Here is a 21,103-nt window from a genome sequence, read left to right as displayed (position 1 = left end):
CGTTTGCATTCATTAGCATTAGCATTGTTGTTAATTGCTGCTAAACAAGCCTTTACTGTAAAAAAAAAAAAAAGCCTCAATTCTATGAACATATTTACTAATCAGCAGCGTATGTTGAATGTACATGAAAAGTAAATATATACAGTATACCGTAGATGCAGCAAGAACAGTCAGCAACGTCAGATATGAAACGTTACTTCGACTTTATTGTTTACATGACTAAGAGTTGTACCGAACTAAATGTGTGAAGGCGTTTTCCCTGGCGAGCGCGCCACAGATTTGCATCGCCATGGCGACCATCCCTTCACCACTCCTTTAGAGAGCCATTTACTTTTCCCGGGCGCTCCCGCCGCCAAAAGCTTTTATTATTAAAAGCCACTCACACTTCCACACGTCTCACAACGGCAAATTGGACTCGTTTTGTTTCACAGGCAGCAGAGCTCAATTCAGATAATATTACCGATTAAGTATTTAGATGGGATTACAATTTTCATGACTGCTTTCGCACGCACCGAGCCAAAGTGAAAGAATGCCTGGGAACAGAGCGTCACTGAGGAGCCGCTACTCATTTGCTCATTTCGGCAACAATGCAACAATACACGCTCATTAGCGATGCAGTGTGTGTGTGTGTGTGTGTGTGTGTGTGTGAAGGGAAAACCAAAAACAGAGCTCACACACACTAAAGGAGCAACGGCAATCATTTATTCCATGAAATTCCATGACATACTTGGCAAATAAAGATGATTCTGATTCGGATTCTGAAAAGAGATCATTTGGAAATACACGTCAAAGAGTCGCATGGTTGCACAAATTCTGGGGAGAAGCGATGACAATTAAAAATGCATTATAATAACGTTTACGGTCAGATTTATATCTGGTTTAAAAAAAAAAGATCAAATGTTACAGTTTTCTAGTCAGTTTTCATTTTTACAGAAGTTCCCTAAATGCAACCGGATAAGCAGAACCGTCCGGTTGTGATCGATTCGATGTCCGGAGAATTAAATGAGCCGGATGAATGAGAATAGTATAGTGTGCGTGTGTGTGTGTGTGTGTATGAGAGATAATGAGAATCTTCCCAAGCATATTTGCGTGGGACTCTGCGCTCCGCTATTTGACCCGAGTCTGTCGATCTCAGAGCCCTCCTGGCTTTATATTCCATTAGCATTTCATTCATGTATTCAGGATTTAAACCGTTGAGTGATTTATAGACCAGTGGCAGAACTTTAAAAATCTATTCTCAAGCTGACTGGAAGCCAGTGTACAGACTTGAGAATTGGAGTTCTATGCTCGGACCGCTTTGTTCTGGTCAGAACCCGAGGTGCAGCATTCTGAATGCGCTGCAGCTGTTTAATGCTCTTTTTAGGGAATCCAGTTAGAAGACCATTACAATAGTCAAGTCTACTTGAGATAAAAGCATGGATGAGCTTCTCCTGGTCTGCTTGACACATGTAAGCATTCACTCCGGATATGTTCTTACAGTTTTAGTAATCGATTTGATATGACTGTTGACAGTCAGGTCGGAATCTATCAGACGCCAAGGTTTCGGGCTTGGTCTTAGGTTTTTAAAAAGAGTGACTCCAGGTCTTTACTAACAGCAATCCTCTTTTCTTTATTGCCAAAAACAATGATCTCAGTTTTGTTGTGGTTTAATTTTGGCTCCTCCAGATGTAGACAGTGACACAACACCTCAATTGAACTGTAGTCATCTGGAGACACTGCTAGATATAACTTGTGTGTCATCTGCATAGCTATGATAGTCAAAATGAAAGTTCTGAAGAATTTGCCCCAAGGGTAGCGTATACAGGCTGAACAGGAGGGGGTCCAAGAACTGACCCTTGAGGGACGCCATAGGTCATTGCCATTCGATGAGATTGAACACTTCCAATGGTTACAAAATAACTCCTTTCCTCCAGGTAGGACCTGAACCATTTAAGGACCGTTCCATTCAGTCCTACCCACGTTTCCAACCTGTTCAGCAGTATATTATGGTCCACCGTGTCAAAAGCCGCACTGAGGTCCAACGAGACCGGAATCGACACCGTTCCCGAGTCCGTCTTCAACCTTATATCATTTAGCACTTTGATCCGAGCAGATTCTGTACTGTGATGAGTTCGAAACCCTGATTGAAATTTCTGAGTTGATTGAAAATAACTTCCTCAACAATCTTGGCTGTGAAAGGGAGATTTGAGATGGGCCTATACTTTGCTAACATGGAAGCGTCCGACGTTGTCTTTTTTTTAGCAGAGGCTTAATGGCAGCTACTTGAAGAGCTTTAGGAACCTCGCCCGACTGACGTGAGCAATTGATTCTTGGCTGCAAATCAGCTAGCGCAGACTTCGCAATAGCTTTGAAAACGTCGGACGGTATTGAGTCAAGACAGCTCGTTGATGCTTTCGGCCGCTGAACCGTTTTTTGCTCAATTGTATGAAATCCTGACACGGTAACAGAGTTTTTCCCGGGTGGCTTCACATGTAGTATCAAGTTACCATTTTGCTGATTTGCGCTAATATTTAACCTGATGGATTGTATTTTTTTCACTAAAACAAGCAAATTCATTGTATTTATCTGCTGTTAGGAGGCAATCGGGAGAAGCCTGCTTTGAAAACGTGAAGACGGCTAAGCGAAAGTCCCAAACGCGCGGCCCGTCCCTGCTTCAAAGTCTCATTGAAGCGCCGCTGCCGCCATCTTGTTTCGCGCCGTCGGCTCCCTCCTCCCCTCGTCCCAGTTGTCCCGGTCTACTCGAAGTCCTCCAGGACGGGTCGGTGTCCGGTGTGCTCGAGGAAGCGCAGCAGGTCTTCGGGCCTCATCCCCACGGTGGCGGCGTTGGTCATGGGGTGGAAGTAGACCATAGGGTGCCCTCCTTCCAGCAGGTCTCGGTCCAGGACTAAGGTGACGCTGCGGTCCTCGTCGAAGAGCAGAGCCAGAGCCGTGGCGCATCCCTGCCCCACCTGAGCGAGCGACACGCGTCAAAAGGCGTCTTCGTGCCGAAACGGACGGAACCTCATCTTCGTGGTTATCGCGCATCTCCGTCTCGTGATGCAAGAAAAACCAAAGCGTGCAAAACACACAAACGCGTTTCTTTGAAAAGGGAATCGAGCCAAATAACGCGACAGAAGACCGGCCGAAAACCGAAAGCCGAAAAAGAAAGCGCCGGCAACATCGGCGGTCGCGCTGAAGACGAACCATCACCTCACTGGCCTGGAGACGTCCGCGAGACTTTTGGAAACTGCAAACAATTGTCACCAAAGTGTATGTGGGCATCTCTACCTATGCCCACTTCAACTTCTGACAATATCGATAACGACGGCACCGACATTTTGCAATTATTGGACATTCGACCGGTTTCCGTGCTCCACGCGCATTTCAAACCGTTCTTACATTTGTTCGGACGCTTTCGGGAGTCCATTTGGGTTTGGAGAACGATTGGGCGCGTCGGAGAAAACTGTAAAATGTTTTCATTTGAAAGAGCAACAAAGTATTTTCAAATACTCCCCGGGATGAGTTATAACACACGCGCAGACCATCCTAAACGGAAGCAAACGGGACCTTTTTCGGACGAAATCGGAGCTCGTTTGACGCTCACTGTTGCCGTCACCTTGAGTTTGTCCGACATGGCGGCCTCGTCCGCAAAGCGAAGGTTCCCGCTGCCCACCGACAGCTTCTTGGCCAGCTCGTTCAGGTTCACCTGCACAAGAAGACATCATTCAAAGCCTCGACAAAGTTTCTTTTTCCCGTCGAATGCAGTACAAACAACATGGCTGCTTTCCGGCTTGAAAATGTTTCCCGGCTGTAATCTTAACAAATACTGAAGGGCAAACTATCGCACTTGTGACCTCATATTTGACTTACTACATCTTCTTGTACTTTTATTTGTATTCTTACTCCCAACACATCTTACCTCCATCTTTAATATATCTATCTTTGTTATCTTTGTTTGTCTTTGTTATTTGTCGGTGACCCAAAGACAAATTTGCACCTTGGTTGACAATAAAGAATCATTATATTCCATTCTAAAACATTCAAACGGAAGCGTTACGGGGCCCAAAAAGAAATTCTTTTATTCATTAAAGATTGTTTTCAAATGAATTGACCAATTAATCCGTGATCGGATTTATTTATTTTTTTGGTAGTGGATTACATAGTTGCCGAAAAATTCCACGGATGCGACCGCGCGAAAGCCGAACGGCGTCGCAAGGCCTCACCCGCCGGTCGTGACGCACGGACACCAACCACCAACTTTTCTTCTTCTTGTCTTTGAGGAAGAGGTTCTTGGTGACGGCGCCGCTCACGCCCCGGAGGTGCGGCATCATTTCCTCCACCGTGAAAACCTCGCCAACACAAACATGGACGAACGAGTAAGCACACTTTACGGGAGAGAGCTTCGGAAAGACTTTATTCACAATATGCAACAAAAACGGTTACCTCCTGGGGTTTCTGAAAATGTACAAAGGCATATACAAGGCTAAGGGGAACATGTACGTGTAATACTTTAATTGTAGAAATACATTCTGTCCATAGGTTGTACTCAACAATTGTGTCATCGACAATGACGTCATTGGGCCGCGAGCGGGGTTTGTCTGCGTTCGCTCAGTGCAAAACGATGTTGTGGCGCCCCCTGCGGGCGACGGCGAGTCAGGATGAGCAAACGCGCCCAAGAGTTCGCAGGTCCCACGTCAAAGGCGCGTGCAAAGCTCACGAAGAGCTGGCGAACTGGTCGCGCACAAATCAAACTTGTACTCAGGGGCCAGACTCCCTTGGGAAACGAGACATGTTTGGCTCGGCATTGCTCGTGTGCGCGATTTCGTGAGTCAAACACACTCCAATTCGGGATTTTGACTTAAACTGATACCAAAATCTAATCGGCGTAAGACTAAGACAAAACACGACATTTGCTTCCCTTCAAGGCGCGCCAACGTGGCGTGGATTCGTGGAAAGACGACGAATGGCCAAAGCTGAAATCATTTCAAATCAAAGTCCATCTAAACGTGTATTTGGCAAAGCCGAATTAACCAAGGAGTCCCCGTCGTTGCATCGGGTGGCCTCAACTTGTTTTAACACTCGGATTTAGCGGACAATAAGCAGGTAAACTCCAAACTCGTGAATATTGGCAGCTCCGTTGCTTGTTTCTCACGAAATCATCTACGTGCATTTATTCCTTTCCCGAACAGTAACGACAAAGGAATATTTTTCGTACGTTTTCCGATTGTGTGACTTTTGCAACACTTTTAGGGATTTTATGATTCTGATTATTATTATTTTTTATTTTTTATTTTTTTCATGCTTACCGGCGGATGATCCACGCAGCTCGTCTGGATGTTTAAAGCCTTCAAATGTTTCTCCAATTCCGCCCGCAGCTCCCCGGACATCTTTAATAAGTAGACTTTTTATTCCAACAACAAAATGTTTTTTGTTTGTTTTTTTTAAAACAAGTCGACTCTCAGACAGCGTGCAGAAAACAGCTGCGTCGTTCTTCTTCTTCGTTGCTGGCAGTTTTTGCGGCTGCCTGCGTGCTCTTGGCGATGTACTGCCACCTCCTGGAGGTTTTCTGCACCTTCAGTTTCTTGTTTGTGTGTTTGTCTTGCATTTGTGTTGCTTTTTAAGTATGAAAGGTGCTGTACAAATAAAGCTCTGATTGAGTGATTGATTGATTGATCGATTGATTGATCCAAGTCACCAATACTACACAGTATGTACAGTAGACTTTATTTCTTTACATTCGATTTTATTACGTTTCTTATGCAATGCGATGTTTTTATTTATTTGAAACGTAACAAAAAGATTGTTGGCGTTTTTTTGTTGTTGTTGTTTTTTTTTTTTTTTAGGGTTTGGAGATATTAATGGCATGTCACTTCATTTCGATAGGGAAATTGGTTTTGGGCTGACTGCAAAAAATAAAAAATATACAAATCTGTGAATAATTGATGCACATTATCATCTGTTTGAAATTATTCTTTCTCTTTTTAACACCCCAAATTTTTCAATAAGCGGGTAAGTACTGCCAATAAGTCCCGCCCCCCGCCCCCAAAAAAAAAAAAACGAGGGTTGGTTCTCCCAAAAATAAAATGAATAAATTAATGAACATTTAAAAAAGAATAATAATAATAATAATTGAACCGCGAGTATATGCATATGACAGCATAATTCCGGTTCGGCATTCTCAAATTGAGCTCTTTGCATATTTTGGGGGCAACGGCTCATCTGTTATTATTTGCTGAAAATCTCACCCGTTTGCCGTTTCGGCACTCCGAGCAAACTGCGTTACTTCGGCGCCGTCTGGTGGCGTTTGGGGCCAAGGAACTATGCTGGAGTGAATTGAGGAGCTGCAATCGGGCAAAAAAAAGTGCTTCGCCTCTATGTCGTGGCATCGGTAGGTGATGACGACCCTTTTTGGGGGGTGCCCCCGCCAATAATGGGCTTGATTTGACCAGCAAATTCACTTACAACCTCGCTCACGGAACAAGTTCAACTCGTACGTTAGGGCAAGGTACTAGTACACAGACGAGCCCTCTTTTTCTTCCTCTGCGTGTTTGTGTTTGTGGCACAATAGACGAGAAGACGTGGCGCGAGAGCTTCACGTCACCGGAAAGGACGAGCCACTCCGGAGAGGTCGCGGGGTCGCCGCCGCCGAAGCCGACGGCCTTTTAGCAAACGAACGGCGGATCGATGTCGGGAGATTCGGGATGATGGAACGCCGATGTCGCCCGACAGTTGACGCGCAAGACGACCGTACGAAAAAAAACCCCCAAAAAATCCTTTTGGTGAAGGTCGCGGTGACTGCGTTGAGTTCAAGTGTTGACGTTTATGTCGTCAGGAGCGGAGATGAAACTTCTTTTTGTTTCTTACGTTCGTCCGGCGGCTTTGCTAGCAACTAATCCTGTTTGACCGTCCATTCTTTGTCTACGCTATTTGTGCTCGGACCGTGTCTTAAGTTGAAGATTCATTTGAAATCAAATTACAAATGGTTCACCTCTGAAGATTGTTTTTCTGAAATGAAATGAAATATTGTTTTGTTTTTCTCAAAAAGATAATTCTGAAATTATATTAAATTAGGTTTTTCCTTTTTTTCAGAAATTAAATTTAATTCATTATGAATATTTCCCTTTTTCAGAATTGTTTGATGAAATGAAATTAATCATAAATATTTCACTTTTTTAAGAATTGGATATGTTGCTGAAATCTTTTCTGAAATGAAAATATCAATATTTCACATTTTTCTGTGCTTCAGTAAATCATAAATGTACGCCGCCTGTCTTCATGTCAAATGAATGTAATGCTGTAAACCATCCATTTTGTATCCCAGTGTCTACTGAGTGCATATCAAAAGTCTACACACCCCTGTCCAGATGCCAGGTTTTGTGACCAAGATATGTCATTTGAAATCTTTTTCTACCAATAATGTGACCTATAGCCTGTCCAACTCACTTGAGTTAGAAAAAAAGAGATATTTTTACGCGTGCAAGTAAAAATAAACAACTGCAATAATGAGGTTACACAAGTGTGCACACCCTCTTAGAAATGGAGACGATTCTGTGTTCAGGAAGAACGAATCTTATTCAAACTTAGATGGGAGTCAGCACACACCTGCCGCCATTTAAAGTGCCTCTGATTCAAGTTCAGATGTTCTAGTAGGCTTTTCCTGGTGTTTTTTTTTTTTTTAACTTTCTGGCACAAAGATGACGGGTATTTGGAACTGTTCATAATTCTCTCCAGTTTGACTCAGGGCCCAGTTCCGGCCAAACAAAAACCACCCCCGCTCATGATTACTTCACTTTGCGTGGGGTATCTAAGTTTTCTTCTTCCTCCATTTGGGTAAAGACAACACAGATGACTGAACCTTTTTTTGGGGGGGTGAGTGATGGGGTGGCACCCTAGCGCCCTCTAGTGGCCAGTCGGCCCCCGCTGGGAGATTGACGTCATAATCCGGACACCTTTCGCTGGAATTACTGTCGCGCTCGCACAATGGCGTCGCCTTCGAAATGACCTCCTCGTGTGCGCGTGCGCGTGTTCCCGTCTGTCAATCACTCAGCGTCCTCATTCCGCTCCGCTCACTCGGTGCGATGATGAAACGGCGCTCTGCGGTTACCGTGGCGACCGTACGTCCATTCCGGTGCCGATGTTTATCGTTGGAGCACGATGACTCGTCAGCGTCTCAACAATTTGGAATGTTACACCGCAGAGCATCAATTTAGAGTTTGGAAGTTACGGAGGAATTATTTAAGTATGAAGTATTTTCTGATGTGATTAATAAATCTATGAGGCCATTTCTTACCGAATTTGTAAATTTGGAATTCATTGTTTGTCTATGTAAAATGTGTGTTTCTTATATGGTGAATGATGGCTTTTCTGTAAGCAATACTCCTCCAAATGATGACAAATAAAATCACAAAATATTTCGCTGTGTGTGCGGTGAACCTTTCTGATGTATTTAATATAGTTTGGCAATGAAAGAATCCCTTCGTGACAGTGTGATCTTTGTAAATAAAACAACGTTTGCTTGTTGGAGCACACAAGGAGGGGTACCTAATGAAGCGTCCGCTAGGCCACTTTGTTTTGCTTGGATTTAAGCTTTTTTGTCCTCATCTCCTAATGTCCTGGGCCGCATTGACACAGCGACCCACAGGCGCGCGCGCGTGTGGGCGTGTGTGTGTGTGTGTGTGTGTGTGTGTGTGTTGCCTTATATAAGAGGAGCACCTGAGCGGAGGTGAAGTCTTTGCAGTGAAGCATTGCCGACTTGTCACGAAGACGAACTCGTTTTGAGACTTCTGTTGTTATTGTCTGTGAATTCTGAGGACGTTCAAAACGACTTTTTTTCTTCAGTTTTTTTTGGGAACGGGCTCATTTTGGATTCTTTTCATCCTCTTCGTCCGCTTCAGGTAAAGTCAAAGTTTCGCCGGACACAAGCGCCTCGCTTCGCATGCGCAGTAGTGCCAAAACGTACAGTGGTGCCTCGACGTGCGAGTGTCGCTTTAGGGTGGCGGGTGACGCAACTGAAAGCGCGACAAGCGGGTCATTCGATCAGTTGGCGGTGGCCCCCTGAAAGATGCCTCTTTTTATAACAGCATATATAATATATAATATATATATATATATATATTATATATTATATATATTTATATAAGACAAAAGTGCGTCAAGGTAAAGGCGACGACAGCTTCACGAAAATAGCGCGAGTTGCGCAATTGACGCGTGTTGCTCAAAAATGTCATTAGCGTCGTCACAGCACACAACATGTTGCAAATCACGAAACTTCGTGAAAGGCGAAGAAACTTTGGGCATCGAACGTTGGAAAAATAGGACTTCAGAATGAATAACAACTGCCAATCATTCGAATACTCATATCAGTCAAATGAATTGATTTTGATTTTGCCGTCTTTGAGCAAATGATATGAAAATGACTCGTATCGCAGGGCGCATATTTTTGATCCTCCGTGAAGAATGACTAATATTACTGCTGAACTGAGAAGCCAAGAGAGGAGTGCTTGTTGTGAAGGAAATCTTTAAAATGCCGTCCAAATACATCCAAGTTAAAAGAAAAACGTCAGCAGGTGCTCAATGTCCCTTTGATCAACCACTAGGGGGCGGCGCAGGGGGCTAATTGCGAACGCTAACTTCCTTAGCGTGATCGAGCCTCGCGAGGGCGTCCATTTATGTTGCGCGCTCGACCTCCAGCTCAACGTCGGCGTACCGGCCTGGGGACCGCCGCAGCGACTCGCTGTCGCCCCACTGAGGAAGGAACAGATATTGCAACAGCAAGTAAGAATTCAAAACTTTCTCACTGTCAACATTTCACATGTAGCGTTAGCTTAGCATAATGCTAACACTGTTGCTTTTTCGGCATTCAAACACAAACCGTACGAATAAATCGATTTCACTCGATCGTTTTCAGAGCCCAAAAACATTTGTAACGTTTTCAATTTGTAATTTTCTAGAACAATTAAGGGGGGCGCAAACACGGGTGCATGTGGAGGACAAACAACGTGTGCGTGTTTGTGTGCGCGCGCGCGATCGTTCGTGCGTGCGCATAAGGTAAAAGCCGTGCGTGTACAGCGGTGAACGCACGTGTTGACTGTGCAGTTGGCGCCAGCGGGAGGAAGAGGAGGATGAGCGCCACGCGCCACCGCACCTTCATCTCCCCCAACAGCACCGGCGGCCACGCGTGGGCCACCGGCTCCGGTTCCGGCTCCGGCACCGGCTCCGGCTCCGGCTCGCCCCTGGACGCGTACCGGCGGCCCTCGGAGCCGCAGTCCGCCGCTCAAGCCTCGCCGACGGTGAGTCCAACTTTGCGCTTCCCAAGTCCATCGAGAATTGACGTCCTTTAACGTTTGCCTGCTTCCCGACGCCGCACGAGGAAAAACAAGTGTTATGAAAGTTTTCCACTCACCTCGATCTTTACATCGGCTATAAATAGCATGAACTTTTCCACGTTTGGAATGACAACAACAATACTTTGGTACAACGGGTAAGTGACTGATGACGGAAGAACACCAACATGCTTCAAGCGAGGATGATGATTTATTTTTTGTTTGTTTGTTTGTTTGTTTGTTTTGGGTCGGGGGGGCAGCTAAACATTGAATTGACATGTTTAAAAGGTTGCTGTCAAAGGCAGGCGTGATGTTAACGACGCAATTGGCGGACGGGAACAAGGTCTGCGGCTCGTATTGATCCACGTGATGGGAAACTTCCATGACCTACTTCGGTGTGGGGATGTTGCGCGCGCAGCGACGCCTCATCCGTCCGTCCATTTTCTACCGCTCATCCGAGGTCGGTCGCCAGACTTCCCTCTCCCCGGCCACTCCGCGGGGGGGATCCCGAGGCGTTCCCGGGCCAGCCGAAGGACGTCGCCTCGCCGCCGTGTCCCGGGTCGATTGATTTCACCAGGGACCCTTGTGGGATGCAAGACACAACTTCTCCTATGCGCCCTTCAACTTCTTCCGGAATGGCAGAATGGACTTGCTCCTTTAATCATGGAACATACAAACAAATGGCGAAAAATGTTACAACATATGAATGAATTAAGTATGAAGTGTTTGGAACGAGGGAGTTACTTTTCAATCACCCTGTAGATACGGTGTGCGTGCAGTTGTTACTGCGGAAACACTTACGAGCATCCAAAAGCTAACATTAGCATTCCCAGCTTTTCGCTAGCATTCCCGAGGTAGTCATGCATTATGGTATTTGGTTTTCACCAGCATCCACAGGCTAACCGAAAAGCTTTTCACTAGCTAGCCGTTAGCATCCATTGGTCATCACTAACATTCGCCAGCTAGTTTCTAGGATGCATTGGCTAGTCGTTAGCAACCTTAGCTTGTCTCGGCCGTTCCCAGGTTACTAGCGTAGTATAGTAGTGAGCATCTGATCGGCTAATCAGTTATTATTCCCAACTTATCACGAAAATTCCTAGGCTAGTTGTTAGCATCCGTAGATGAAATGATCCGGTCCCAGCCGGACCCCGTACAGAAACGTCACGGAGATTTCCTTGCAGAAAGTATATCTTGCTCATACGGTCAGGGCCCCTTAACACTGTCAAGCCCCCCCCCCGTTGGACGCCCCTGCTCGCAGCTTTCCACTTGGGATGAAAGACTTGAGCCTCCTGGAAAATGCGAATGAAGGATTTCATGTAAGATTTGGATCCTAGGACTTTGTCCTGGCAGCGATGGGGCCTTTGTTGTCAACGTCAAGAGGGATGATGTCTTCGTGACTTTCGATTGGACGCTTCGAGACGGTGGAAGCGACGCGCGCTGGGACTGTGACGCAATCAAAACCGATACAAATACGCACATCGAAAACAGGCTGAATATTTCTTCGAGTCGTCAGCACCACTGTGGAGAACTTCTCTTTGGAAGCGATGGAGACCTAACGGACATAGGACGGGTGCGTCGAGGCTCCGCGACTCGGCTCGGCTCTGGCATTGGCCCCTTTCACGTCGCACTTTTAAAGTGACTTTTCTGTCCAGCGGTTCATCGAGCTCGGGAGTTCGCCAGAAAAGTCTGCGTCAAACCGACCAACGGGCCGCTTCCTGTTCAACATCGTGTGTGAATGCAAACCGCGACGATTCCGACTGGGCCTTCGCACGCACTGAGCGACACTCCACTTTGTTTTGAGAAAAGTTCTTCTCGAAAAGTGTCATCGCGTTCCCTCAGCTCGGCTTTCGTCCGACGGGAATTCTGGGAAACGGCCGCTCTCGTCGGGAGTTGTTTTTTGATCAAACGCCGAGCTTCTCCTCTGTCTGACCTCCATCTTTGCTCACCTTCCGTTGACATGGAGACAAGAGGCGGGCGGCTTAATTAGAGGTGCAACGACAGGGACGGAGAGATTCATCATTCATCTCTCGGGAGGAATTAAGGCGGTTCGCCGCCGATTAGCCGGACGGGCTAACGGGAAGGCTTCTCGCCGTGCGGAATGTTCATGCGATTGCGTCGAGGAGGGCTTCATTTGCAGTCAACGGTGGAGAAATAGCAGCCGGCTTGCAAGGGAGCGCCTCGCTAATACGATTCATACTCGAAATGTCTTTCATAGTCATTACTCATTGTTTGAATTGACTGCACTCAGTGGACACGTCATTAGGTACACCCAATCTGAGAGATGTCCACTCGTCAGTCTTTACAACGTGACGAAAGACCCTAAAATGGCTGCCTTTTAAATCTACATGGAAGACTTCCGGTGTATTTTGCGGCACGGCCTTTCGAGACTTTTTTTGTTGCCGAGTGAAACTGACTTTTGACACACAATCGTGAAAACATTCCTGCTGACACGCCCGAGAGCGGTGGGACTTCAAACCCAGACGGTCGACTACCTGGATATTTTTGGGCACGGCTTTTTGAGATTTGCTAGGTTTGTCTATTCGTGATAGCCATGGCAACCGCATTTCACGGTGCTAAGCGAAACCGCCTTCGGGGGTTGAATTGTCTTTTGAAATATTCCTGTCGTTTCTATTGAAACCGAGACGGCCAAATGCGTCCTTTGCGGCACGGATGCATGAGACTTGTTTTGTGCCTCCGTCCGCTCGTGATAGACACGTCTGCCAAATTGCCATGTTGCTCAGCGAAACCGGCTTTGGGTGCTGAATTTTCAAAACATTCCTGTCGTCACGACCGAGAGCGATCAGACTTTGCGCTAAAATGGCAGCTTCAAGCATAAACGGTAGACCTCGTGTATCGTTTTGGCTTCGGCCACGGCTTCTTGAGCGGTTTCGGTGGGCCTCGTCATGATAGACCGGTCTACCAAATTTCATGTTACTCGCTCCAAGTTGTTATTCTCAATTGTAAGCCCTTTACACCAAAGTACCGATCCTCATTGTCCAATTCACATGTAATTCTCCTCTTGTCCTCCAGGCGGAAATGGCGGCCCGAAGCCCTCACCCGTTCCCCACGGTGGACGTCCCCGACCACGCCCACTACACCATCGGCTCCGTCATCCTCGCCGTCGGCATCACCGGAATGGTCGGCAACTTCCTGGTCATCTACGCCTTCAGCAGGTGGGCGCGCGACCAAACTACGGTCACGAGCGCGCGATGACATCATTCATTTGATTTTCTACGTTCGGCTTCCGACTTATCGCCATTACAACAGTCCAAGATAAAAAGAAAACATACTTGAAAACAAATTTGTCAGACACCGTCAGCGAATCAGCAAGCCCAAAGTGTCCAATTAGCCACACGCGCTAAATTAGCCAAATGCGCCGATGGGAAGGTCGGGTGTTTTATTTGGGTCGTGTTTGAACACTGGCAGTACAGTGAGTGGACTAGGGGTCGGCGCGTCTGCCTCGCCCTCGCAGGGCTGAGGTTCTGGGTTCGAATTGTGTTCTGCAATTGGCGGTACGGAAAGCGGATGGATGGGTTACGTTTTGTTCCTCGACGAACAGCAAAAGGAAAAGTGGTGGAAGAGAGACCTTTTTTTTTACCAGCCGCTATTGGCTGTGATCAGTCATGTGATCTGATTATTTCTACATTGCTGCGAACCACTCGGTCTGTGCGTGTGTGTGCGCGCGCGCGCGCGCGCGTTCAGGAGCCGCAGCCTGCGGACCCCGGCCAACATGTTCATCATCAACTTGGCGGTGACGGACCTGCTGATGTGTGTGACGCAGGCGCCCGTCTTCTTCGTCAGCAGCATGCACAAGCGGTGGATCTTCGGGGAGAGAGGTACGTGCGCACGTGCACGCGCACACTCGAAACTGGCACACCTGTCGGGGCTCCTATACGCCGCCGACCATTGTCGCTAGCGTTTGTCCATATGGAATTCGCGTTCACTTTTGGTACGTTTGATTTTCGCCACTCTCGACCTTTCCCGCGTCTTTGTCGACCGTGGCGCTCGCCGATCTTCTGCGACCGATTGGTCGACTTGAAACGCGCACTCGAATTTGAGCCTGTCGATGAATTCAAAACTTTCCCATCAGTTTGAATTCCGGAAGGGGAACGAGGCCGCACGCCGCTGACGGCCGCTTTGACGAGCAGCAGCCAAAACGAGTTTCATTCAAGATCGCCACTCGCGCGATATTTTCATGGTAACCAAAACTGACAAAATGAGCAAAATAGACAAATACAAAATTGGATACAAGTGTCACCCAAAAAGGCGCACGCAAGTTTGCCAGCGTTTGCTTGTCGCCGCACAACAGCGAGCAAAGCAGCGAGGCGCGACGCATTGCACAGCTGTCGCGTCGGATTGAAAACGCTTCCAATTGCTCGACGTGACGTGAGCGCCGTCTTGGTGCGCGTGCGCGTGCGCGCGTGGCAGCGTGCGAGCTGTACGCGTTCTGCGGCGCTCTGTTCGGGATCTGCTCCATGGTCACGCTGACGGTGATCGCCGTGGACCGCTACGTCGTCATCACTCGACCCCTGACCTCCATCGGCGTGTTGTCACGGAAACGGGCCCTCGTCGTCCTGGCCGCCGCGTGGACGTACTCGCTGGGATGGAGCCTGCCGCCCTTCTTCGGATGGAGTGAGCGCACGCACGCACGCACGCACGCACGCACGACTTTCACTTGAATGCGACACGTGTGTGTGTGTGTGTGTGTGTGTGTGAGAGAGAACATTTTAGGAGCGTGTGAGACTATTTTACTTGTTTGTGAGAGCTACTCCACAAAATGTACACAAATATACACAATGTACAACATGGGAAAAAGGTACAGTACAAACTGAACAAAAGTACAAAATGAACAAGAATCACAACATTGGAAAAATTGTACACAATTCTAAAACGGATCAAATAACCAAACAAAATGTAAATTCATAAAATGGACTAACTGTGGAAAACAAAGTGGACAAAACTGTAAAATAATGGATGAAAAAAGACAAGAATCACAACATTGGCAAAAATGTAGAAAATGGGTCAAATGGGCCAAATTGGCAAAAGAAATCACAAAATAAACAAAAATACAAGAATCCCAACATTAGGAAAAAGATACAAAACTGGTAGAATTTGGCAAAATTGACATGATGCAACGAGTGCACATGAGAAAAAGGCTCAAATTGACAGATCATAGAAAAATGAAAACTGTTTCAAAATCGCAAAATAGCAAATCATGACAAAACGGACTAAATTTGCTAAATGGACACAATGTATGTTGTTGTGTCCATTGTGTTTAAAAAAAAAAAACCAGAAGAGAAATAAAATGTGTGCTTATTGTTCGTATACATGTTGACAGCTTAGTGTGTTTGTGAGGTGGTTAACACGTGTGTGCGTGTGTTTGCATCAGGCGCGTACGTCCCCGAGGGCCTGCTGACGTCGTGCACGTGGGACTACGTGACGTTCACGCCGTCGGTGCGCGCGTACACCATGCTGCTGTTCGTCTTCGTCTTCTTCGTGCCGCTGCTCGTCATCGTCTGCTGCTACGTCTCCATTTTCAGAGCCGTTCGCCGCACCGACAGGTCAGCAGCTTTTCCTTCGCTTGGGGCGGCTCTGGGGGTCTGCACGCATTGCTGTGAAAAAAGAGACTTTGCAATGAATGGATGCAAAAATAATTTGACCCCTTCTATAGTTTAAAAAAAAAAAGAGCCGGAGATAAACCTTTTTTTAACATAAAATGTTTTTGAAATTATTTTAAATATTGAAATTGAAATATAGAAACTGAAAATCATTAGCATGGCAGGCAGGTTTAGATTTTTTTCCACAAAACAGTCTCCTTGTTAGTCTTTTATTAAATAAACATTTATGTTTAAATACTCAATTTAAAAAAAATAAAACAAGTTTTCAACAATGACATTTAAATATGCCAGCTTTTCCCATAAAGATGATCCATGTTAGTTGTTTTTATTTTTTAATGATTTAAATTAAATTCAAATCAAATGATACATTAAAAGCCTTAGCGTGTCGTTTTTTTGCCCTCCACGAGTATCGTTGTTTTCATTTTTTATTAAAAATATTCATTTTAAAAAGCATTAGTATGTCATGTTTATATGTTTCCCTCAATTGTTCTTATATTTATTTTCCTAATTAAATTTTTTTTTTTTTAAAAATATAAATTAAAACTAGATGTTAAAAATCATTATTTCCTCCCACAATAAGACTATAAAAGATTGTTAATTCTCATTTTATTATTGAAAATGAAAGTTTACTTATTTATGTTTGAATGTTTTTATTGGACATTTTTTAATCACAAATATGCATGTTAAAAATCATTGGCTGGTAGAGTTTTCCCGAAAAAGATCTCTCTCAAAATGTAAACACTTTTTTTCTTTTTTTTCTTCTTCTTACGGTTGGTGACATTCTTTGGGTATTTTTCATGGATTTCAGATGCAAGCGTCAGCCGCTTTATCCCAAGCGGCTGACGCTCATTTGAATTCAAATGAAGTCTCGATTGCTTTTGTGGCCAAACGTTTCTGTTTCCAGGGCGGTGGGCAAAATGAGCGGCACCGGGGTCAAGACGTTCCACCGGCTGCAGAACGAGTGGAAGATGGCCAAGATCGCTCTGATCGTCATCCTGCTCTACGTGGTCTCCTGGGCGCCGTACTCCACCGTGGCGCTCGCCGCCTTCGCCGGGTACACCTGACGCGCTCGTGCGCAAACTCTTCGTTTCGAAAGAAAAAGCGAACGCGCCGAGCGGGTTACTTGGTGGCGGTCGGCCAGCGTGCGATTCTCCTTTTTTTGTCTTTTGCGCAGGTACGCCGACATGTTGACGCCCTACATGAACTCGGTGCCCGCCGTCATCGCCAAGGCCTCCGCCATCCACAACCCCGTCATCTACGCCATCACCCACCCCAAGTACAGGTAAGCAGAACGTGTGTGAATACTTGCAATTCGTTGTCTTTTGGGGTATTCCGTCTTAGCAGCTTTGCACGTTAACCTGTATCAATATATGTATTTATTGTATATAAGGGACAGTTCACATTAACGAACAGTTGCGTGTCAATATGCCAGATTATAGCCGGCGGCTATTTTCCATCTGTCGGCCCCGGCAGGTCGATGTGACATTGAAACATTTTTGCCCGATCTTCTTTGCAAAATAGCTCAAGCTCAGCCGCCCCGAAACGCACAGACCAGGCTCGAACCTGCGTTCTTGGCTTTAGGAGTCCGACGCATGACCGCTTGTCTCTGCCTACTTCGCCCCCAGCATCACGTCCACGCTTCCAGGTGTTGCGCCTGAAGGCCAGCCACCGCTTAGCTGACCTGAATGTTAACTGGGCTGAAGAGGAACACACACACACACACACACACGAATACACGTCACATGCTAAGCGCAATCACGTTGTTGCAGCAGCACAAAAAGTGGTTTAAGGCATCGGCATCATCACTTTGATGATTAAACTGCGCCACTTTGCCGGGATCGCAAGCCCCTTCGATACGGAAGCCATCCAAGCGGAATCCAGCCGTCCATCCATTTCGTGCTTATCCTGGGGTTCAGGGTCTGAGGTCGCCAGAGCCTATCCCGGCCGACTTCGGGCAAAAGGCGGACTGCACCCTGTCCTGGTCGGCAGTCGGTCGCAGGGCGCATATCGAGGGTTTCTCGTAGAACATATTCGAGGACCGTACCCGTCGGCAGTTGACGTGCGTCGTTGTGCTTCAGGGTGGCGTTGGCCAAGTACATCCCGTGCCTCGGCGCTCTTCTCTGCGTGCGTCCGACGGACCTTCGCTCGGCCGGCGGCAGCTTCGCGTCCACGCGGCGCTCCACCGTCACCAGCCAGAGCTCCGACATCAGCGCCCACTTCCGACGACACGGCAAGAGTCGCCTCTCCTCGGTCTCCGACAGCGAATCGGTGAGCTCGCCGCATCGTGCCGCCCATTTGATTTCCATGTGTGAAGGCCGAAGAGTATTCATGCGGCGCCTCTGCTCTGAGCTCCTCCCGGATGACCGAGCTTCTCACCCTATCTCGAAGGGGCAGCCCAGACACCCTGCGGAGGAAACTCAGTTCGGCCGCTCGCAGTTCGGCCTCACGACATCCGCAGCCTTTAGGAACCTCTGGATGAAAAGCTCTTTAACCACCTCAGCGACCTCAACCCCGGCCGGGGACAGGAGACCCCGGTTCAGAGTCCCGGGACTCTGCTCATCGCATTCTCCAAATTCTCCCCTTTTTCAGTACGTGTGTTTTTGTCTTTCCCGGACAGGGTTTAATGGACACGGAGGCGGACCTGCCCAGTCTGAGCTCTCGTCCCGCCAGCCGCCAGGTGTCCGGCGACATCGGCGGGGACACGGCAGAATTCCCAGAATTCAAACCGTCGTCCAGCTTCAAGGGAAAGATGAAGAATCACGACTCGGGAATCTTCGAGAGGGTCAGACGGCGAAGAAATATCGTGTGGATGATGTCATCATCAGTTTTGAGGAAAAGTTTGTCTTCCATTTTGATGCGTTTGTTTGTTTTCCCGCAGACGTCTTTTGACACGGATATTTCCACGATTGGCGTCAGTGAACGCGGCGTGAGTATCAAAAACGCAACCACGGAAATGAATGTCAACTGTACAGGGTGATTTATTTTCTTTGAACATACACTTTTAGTTAACTTTTCTTTATCCTGGTAAGGCAATTGAGAACGGATTCTCATTTAAATTTTTTAAATCTTTAAATTCGCACTTGCCTGTATACTGGAAATAATCTTCCAAATTGTGTGTGTGTGGGGGGGGGGGGGGGACTTACGATGAAGTGCAATATAGTGATATCGTGTGTGCATTTTCTAAATCCTAAAATCTGTGTCCACCAACAGAGCGCCTACTCGGCAGACGCTCACGCGGGCCGAAGCGCGCTAAATCGCATCCCGAGCATCGTCGTCACCTCCGAGTCCAGCCCCTTCCTCCCCGTTGGACGCAGCGCCTCACGCTCCGCCCGCGCCAAGGCCACGTACTGCGGCACGGGGGCGGGCTCTGGCTGAAGCACGTGACTGGCCCACGTCTGATCGGAATGTTAGAAACACACGCGCACGCACACAAATGATTTCATTAAGTAATTACTGTATGAATCGCAATATTATACAGTGCTATTTCGCTTACTAAAAACTTTACGCATTTCTTTGTTGTTGTTTTTGAACGGATTGATGGCGTTTTCTTGTATTTCATTGGGGAAAAGCTGAACATTACAAGTTGTATTTACGTTGTTAGGTGTCCAGTCATATCTGTTGCAGTAATTTGACCGTTTTCCCCCCACAGTTAGTTAATTAAAATTATATATATTTTTAAAGCATTTAAAAAAAAATGTGTGGTGACTTTATTGTAAAGAATTGTATTTAAGGTTAAAGCGAGATTTTAAAAGCTGCATTCAGGAGTTGATGACCTTGGACGACCGCAGTTGGACCGCGGTCGTTTTTGCGTGCAATCAGTGCAGAATCCTACAAGTGAAAAACCTTGCAAGCAGAAATGAGGAAATCAGGAGGCAGCGGAATAATAGAATTCGTACAATAGAGCAGGGCTGGACAAACGTTTGGGCTCAAAGGCCACATTGGATTTTCAAAACAGACAGATGGGCCCGCTCATTTGTTGAGGAAATTATACATTTTTTTTCATGCTAAAACTTTCATTGATTCTCATGTTTGATTGTATTATTTGTAACTAGTTACATTACAGTGACTTAACCAAATACGTCATTTTTAAATATATCAATTTGAAGTCATCAATGAATCAAACATGATAAATGCATATGTAAAATAGCCTCATTAACAAATGATTGAATGAGATCAGTGGATACAAATAAATGCATGAATACATTTCATTTATCCAATTTTAGGAAAAAACGGCAAAAATGAAAGCCGCAAATATTCCGGGACTCTTGAGAATGTAAACGCTCGCTTGGCCTGTCACAAATTTGATGAAATATCCGTTAAATTGAATGACTTTTCAACTCAGTCATCCTGAGTCAGGCAAGCGCACTTTTTTTTTTTTTTTTTTGCCACAAAATGCAAAATAAATAAGAATGTGGTAAAAGAGTATTATTGCTATTTTTTGTGTGTTTTTCTGACTTCTGTGTAAATTGCGAGCGTGTCTGGCTTGAGGGTAAAGTAACTGTTATGTTGTTGTTGGTTTTGCGGGGGGATAATTGGAGTGTATTTATTTACAGTACTTGACATGTTGTTGTTTGACTGTTTCCATGACAACGAGCGTGTGCCGCGAGCTCGCACGAGGGCCTCGGGCAGACTAAAACAAACGATGGCGATGAGATGTTGTCTTCCGCTTGCTCGTGTGCTTAAAAGCAAAGCATTTAATTAGATTTTTCATAACCTTCCATAATCTTCAAATGTGAAGTAAAACTTTGCATATTATACATTCATTAGCTTCGAATGTAAAACCGTGTTTCATGTTGTTTCTTGGACTTATTGCACATGAATGTTCACATCATTGTTGCTTTTATTTATTTTTACAAAATAAATGCATCATTTGTTCCCAGTTCAGGTTTTACAACGGCGCTTTATTTCTTTATTTCTTCCGCTTATCCGGGGTCAGCATCTTAAGCAGGGCAGTCCAGATTTCAAACTCCCCAGCCACTTCCTCCAACTCTTCCGGGGGGATCCCGAAGCGTTCCCGGGCCGGCCGGGAGACGTAGTCTCGCCGGCGTGTCCCGGGTCGTCCCCGGGGTCTCCTCCAGGTGGGACGTGCCCGGAACGCCTCGCCGGGGATCCGTGCAGGGCGGCATCCTCACCAGATGCCCGAGCCGCCTCGTCTGGCTCCCCTTAACTCTGAGCCCCTCCCGG

General features: G+C 46.5%; 2 protein-coding genes across 8 annotated transcripts; one reads left to right on the top strand and one right to left on the bottom strand.

Annotated features, from left to right (window-relative positions):
• Window positions 1–693: 693 nt before the first annotated feature.
• Window positions 694–5,481, bottom strand: prorsd1 (prolyl-tRNA synthetase domain containing 1). The gene is made up of 4 exons (XM_061690910.1): window positions 5,286–5,481; window positions 4,203–4,328; window positions 3,596–3,685; window positions 694–2,948 (listed from the first exon to the last, which is right to left on the bottom strand). Exons 1-4 carry the CDS (start codon window positions 5,364–5,366, stop codon window positions 2,736–2,738), a joined length of 510 nt encoding a protein of 169 aa, XP_061546894.1. The 5' UTR covers window positions 5,367–5,481; the 3' UTR covers window positions 694–2,735.
• Window positions 5,482–8,719: 3,238 nt separating this feature from the next.
• LOC133409905 (melanopsin-A-like) lies at window positions 8,720–20,798 on the top strand. Of its 7 annotated transcripts, none has more exons than XM_061690483.1 (13): window positions 8,720–8,873; window positions 9,618–9,753; window positions 10,075–10,268; window positions 13,332–13,474; window positions 14,004–14,137; window positions 14,730–14,933; window positions 15,691–15,862; window positions 16,824–16,973; window positions 17,094–17,201; window positions 17,998–18,187; window positions 18,537–18,701; window positions 18,798–18,845; window positions 19,130–20,798. In XM_061690483.1, the coding sequence occupies exons 2-13, from the start codon at window positions 9,648–9,650 to the stop codon at window positions 19,292–19,294; spliced, it is 1,779 nt and encodes a 592-aa protein (XP_061546467.1). In that variant the 5' UTR covers window positions 8,720–8,873; window positions 9,618–9,647; the 3' UTR covers window positions 19,295–20,798. The 7 variants fall into 7 exon arrangements, with proteins under 7 accessions (XP_061546467.1, XP_061546468.1, XP_061546466.1 ...); XM_061690484.1 differs by having other exon boundaries at window positions 9,670–9,753; window positions 18,308–18,701; window positions 19,130–19,179; XM_061690482.1 differs by having other exon boundaries at window positions 18,308–18,701; window positions 19,130–19,179.
• Window positions 20,799–21,103: the final 305 nt, after the last annotated feature.

This window comes from Phycodurus eques, chromosome 11 (assembly GCF_024500275.1).
Source record: "Phycodurus eques isolate BA_2022a chromosome 11, UOR_Pequ_1.1, whole genome shotgun sequence".
NCBI lineage: Eukaryota > Metazoa > Chordata > Actinopteri > Syngnathiformes > Syngnathidae > Phycodurus > Phycodurus eques.
This window is presented reverse-complemented; position numbering and strand designations above follow the sequence as displayed.

What these genes read in the sequence shown, in the direction of transcription:
- prorsd1 (XM_061690910.1), bottom strand. Translation starts at nt 5,366, where the DNA reads ATGTCCGGGGAGCTGCGGGCGGAATTGGAGAAACATTTGAAGGCTTTA. An exon ending in GCTGCGTGGATCATCCGCCG is followed by an intron (nt 4,329 to 5,285) that starts GTAAGCATGAAA and finishes TGTGTTGGCGAG; the next exon opens with GTTTTCACGGTGGAGGAAAT. An exon ending in CCGTGCGTCACGACCGGCGG is followed by an intron (nt 3,686 to 4,202) that starts GTGAGGCCTTGC and finishes CTTCTTGTGCAG; the next exon opens with GTGAACCTGAACGAGCTGGC.
- LOC133409905 (XM_061690482.1), top strand. Translation starts at nt 9,648, where the DNA reads ATGTTGCGCGCTCGACCTCCAGCTCAACGTCGGCGTACCGGCCTGGGG. An exon ending in AACAGATATTGCAACAGCAA is followed by an intron (nt 9,754 to 10,074) that starts GTAAGAATTCAA and finishes TTGACTGTGCAG; the next exon opens with TTGGCGCCAGCGGGAGGAAG. An exon ending in GCGCTCGCCGCCTTCGCCGG is followed by an intron (nt 16,974 to 17,093) that starts GTACACCTGACG and finishes TCTTTTGCGCAG; the next exon opens with GTACGCCGACATGTTGACGC.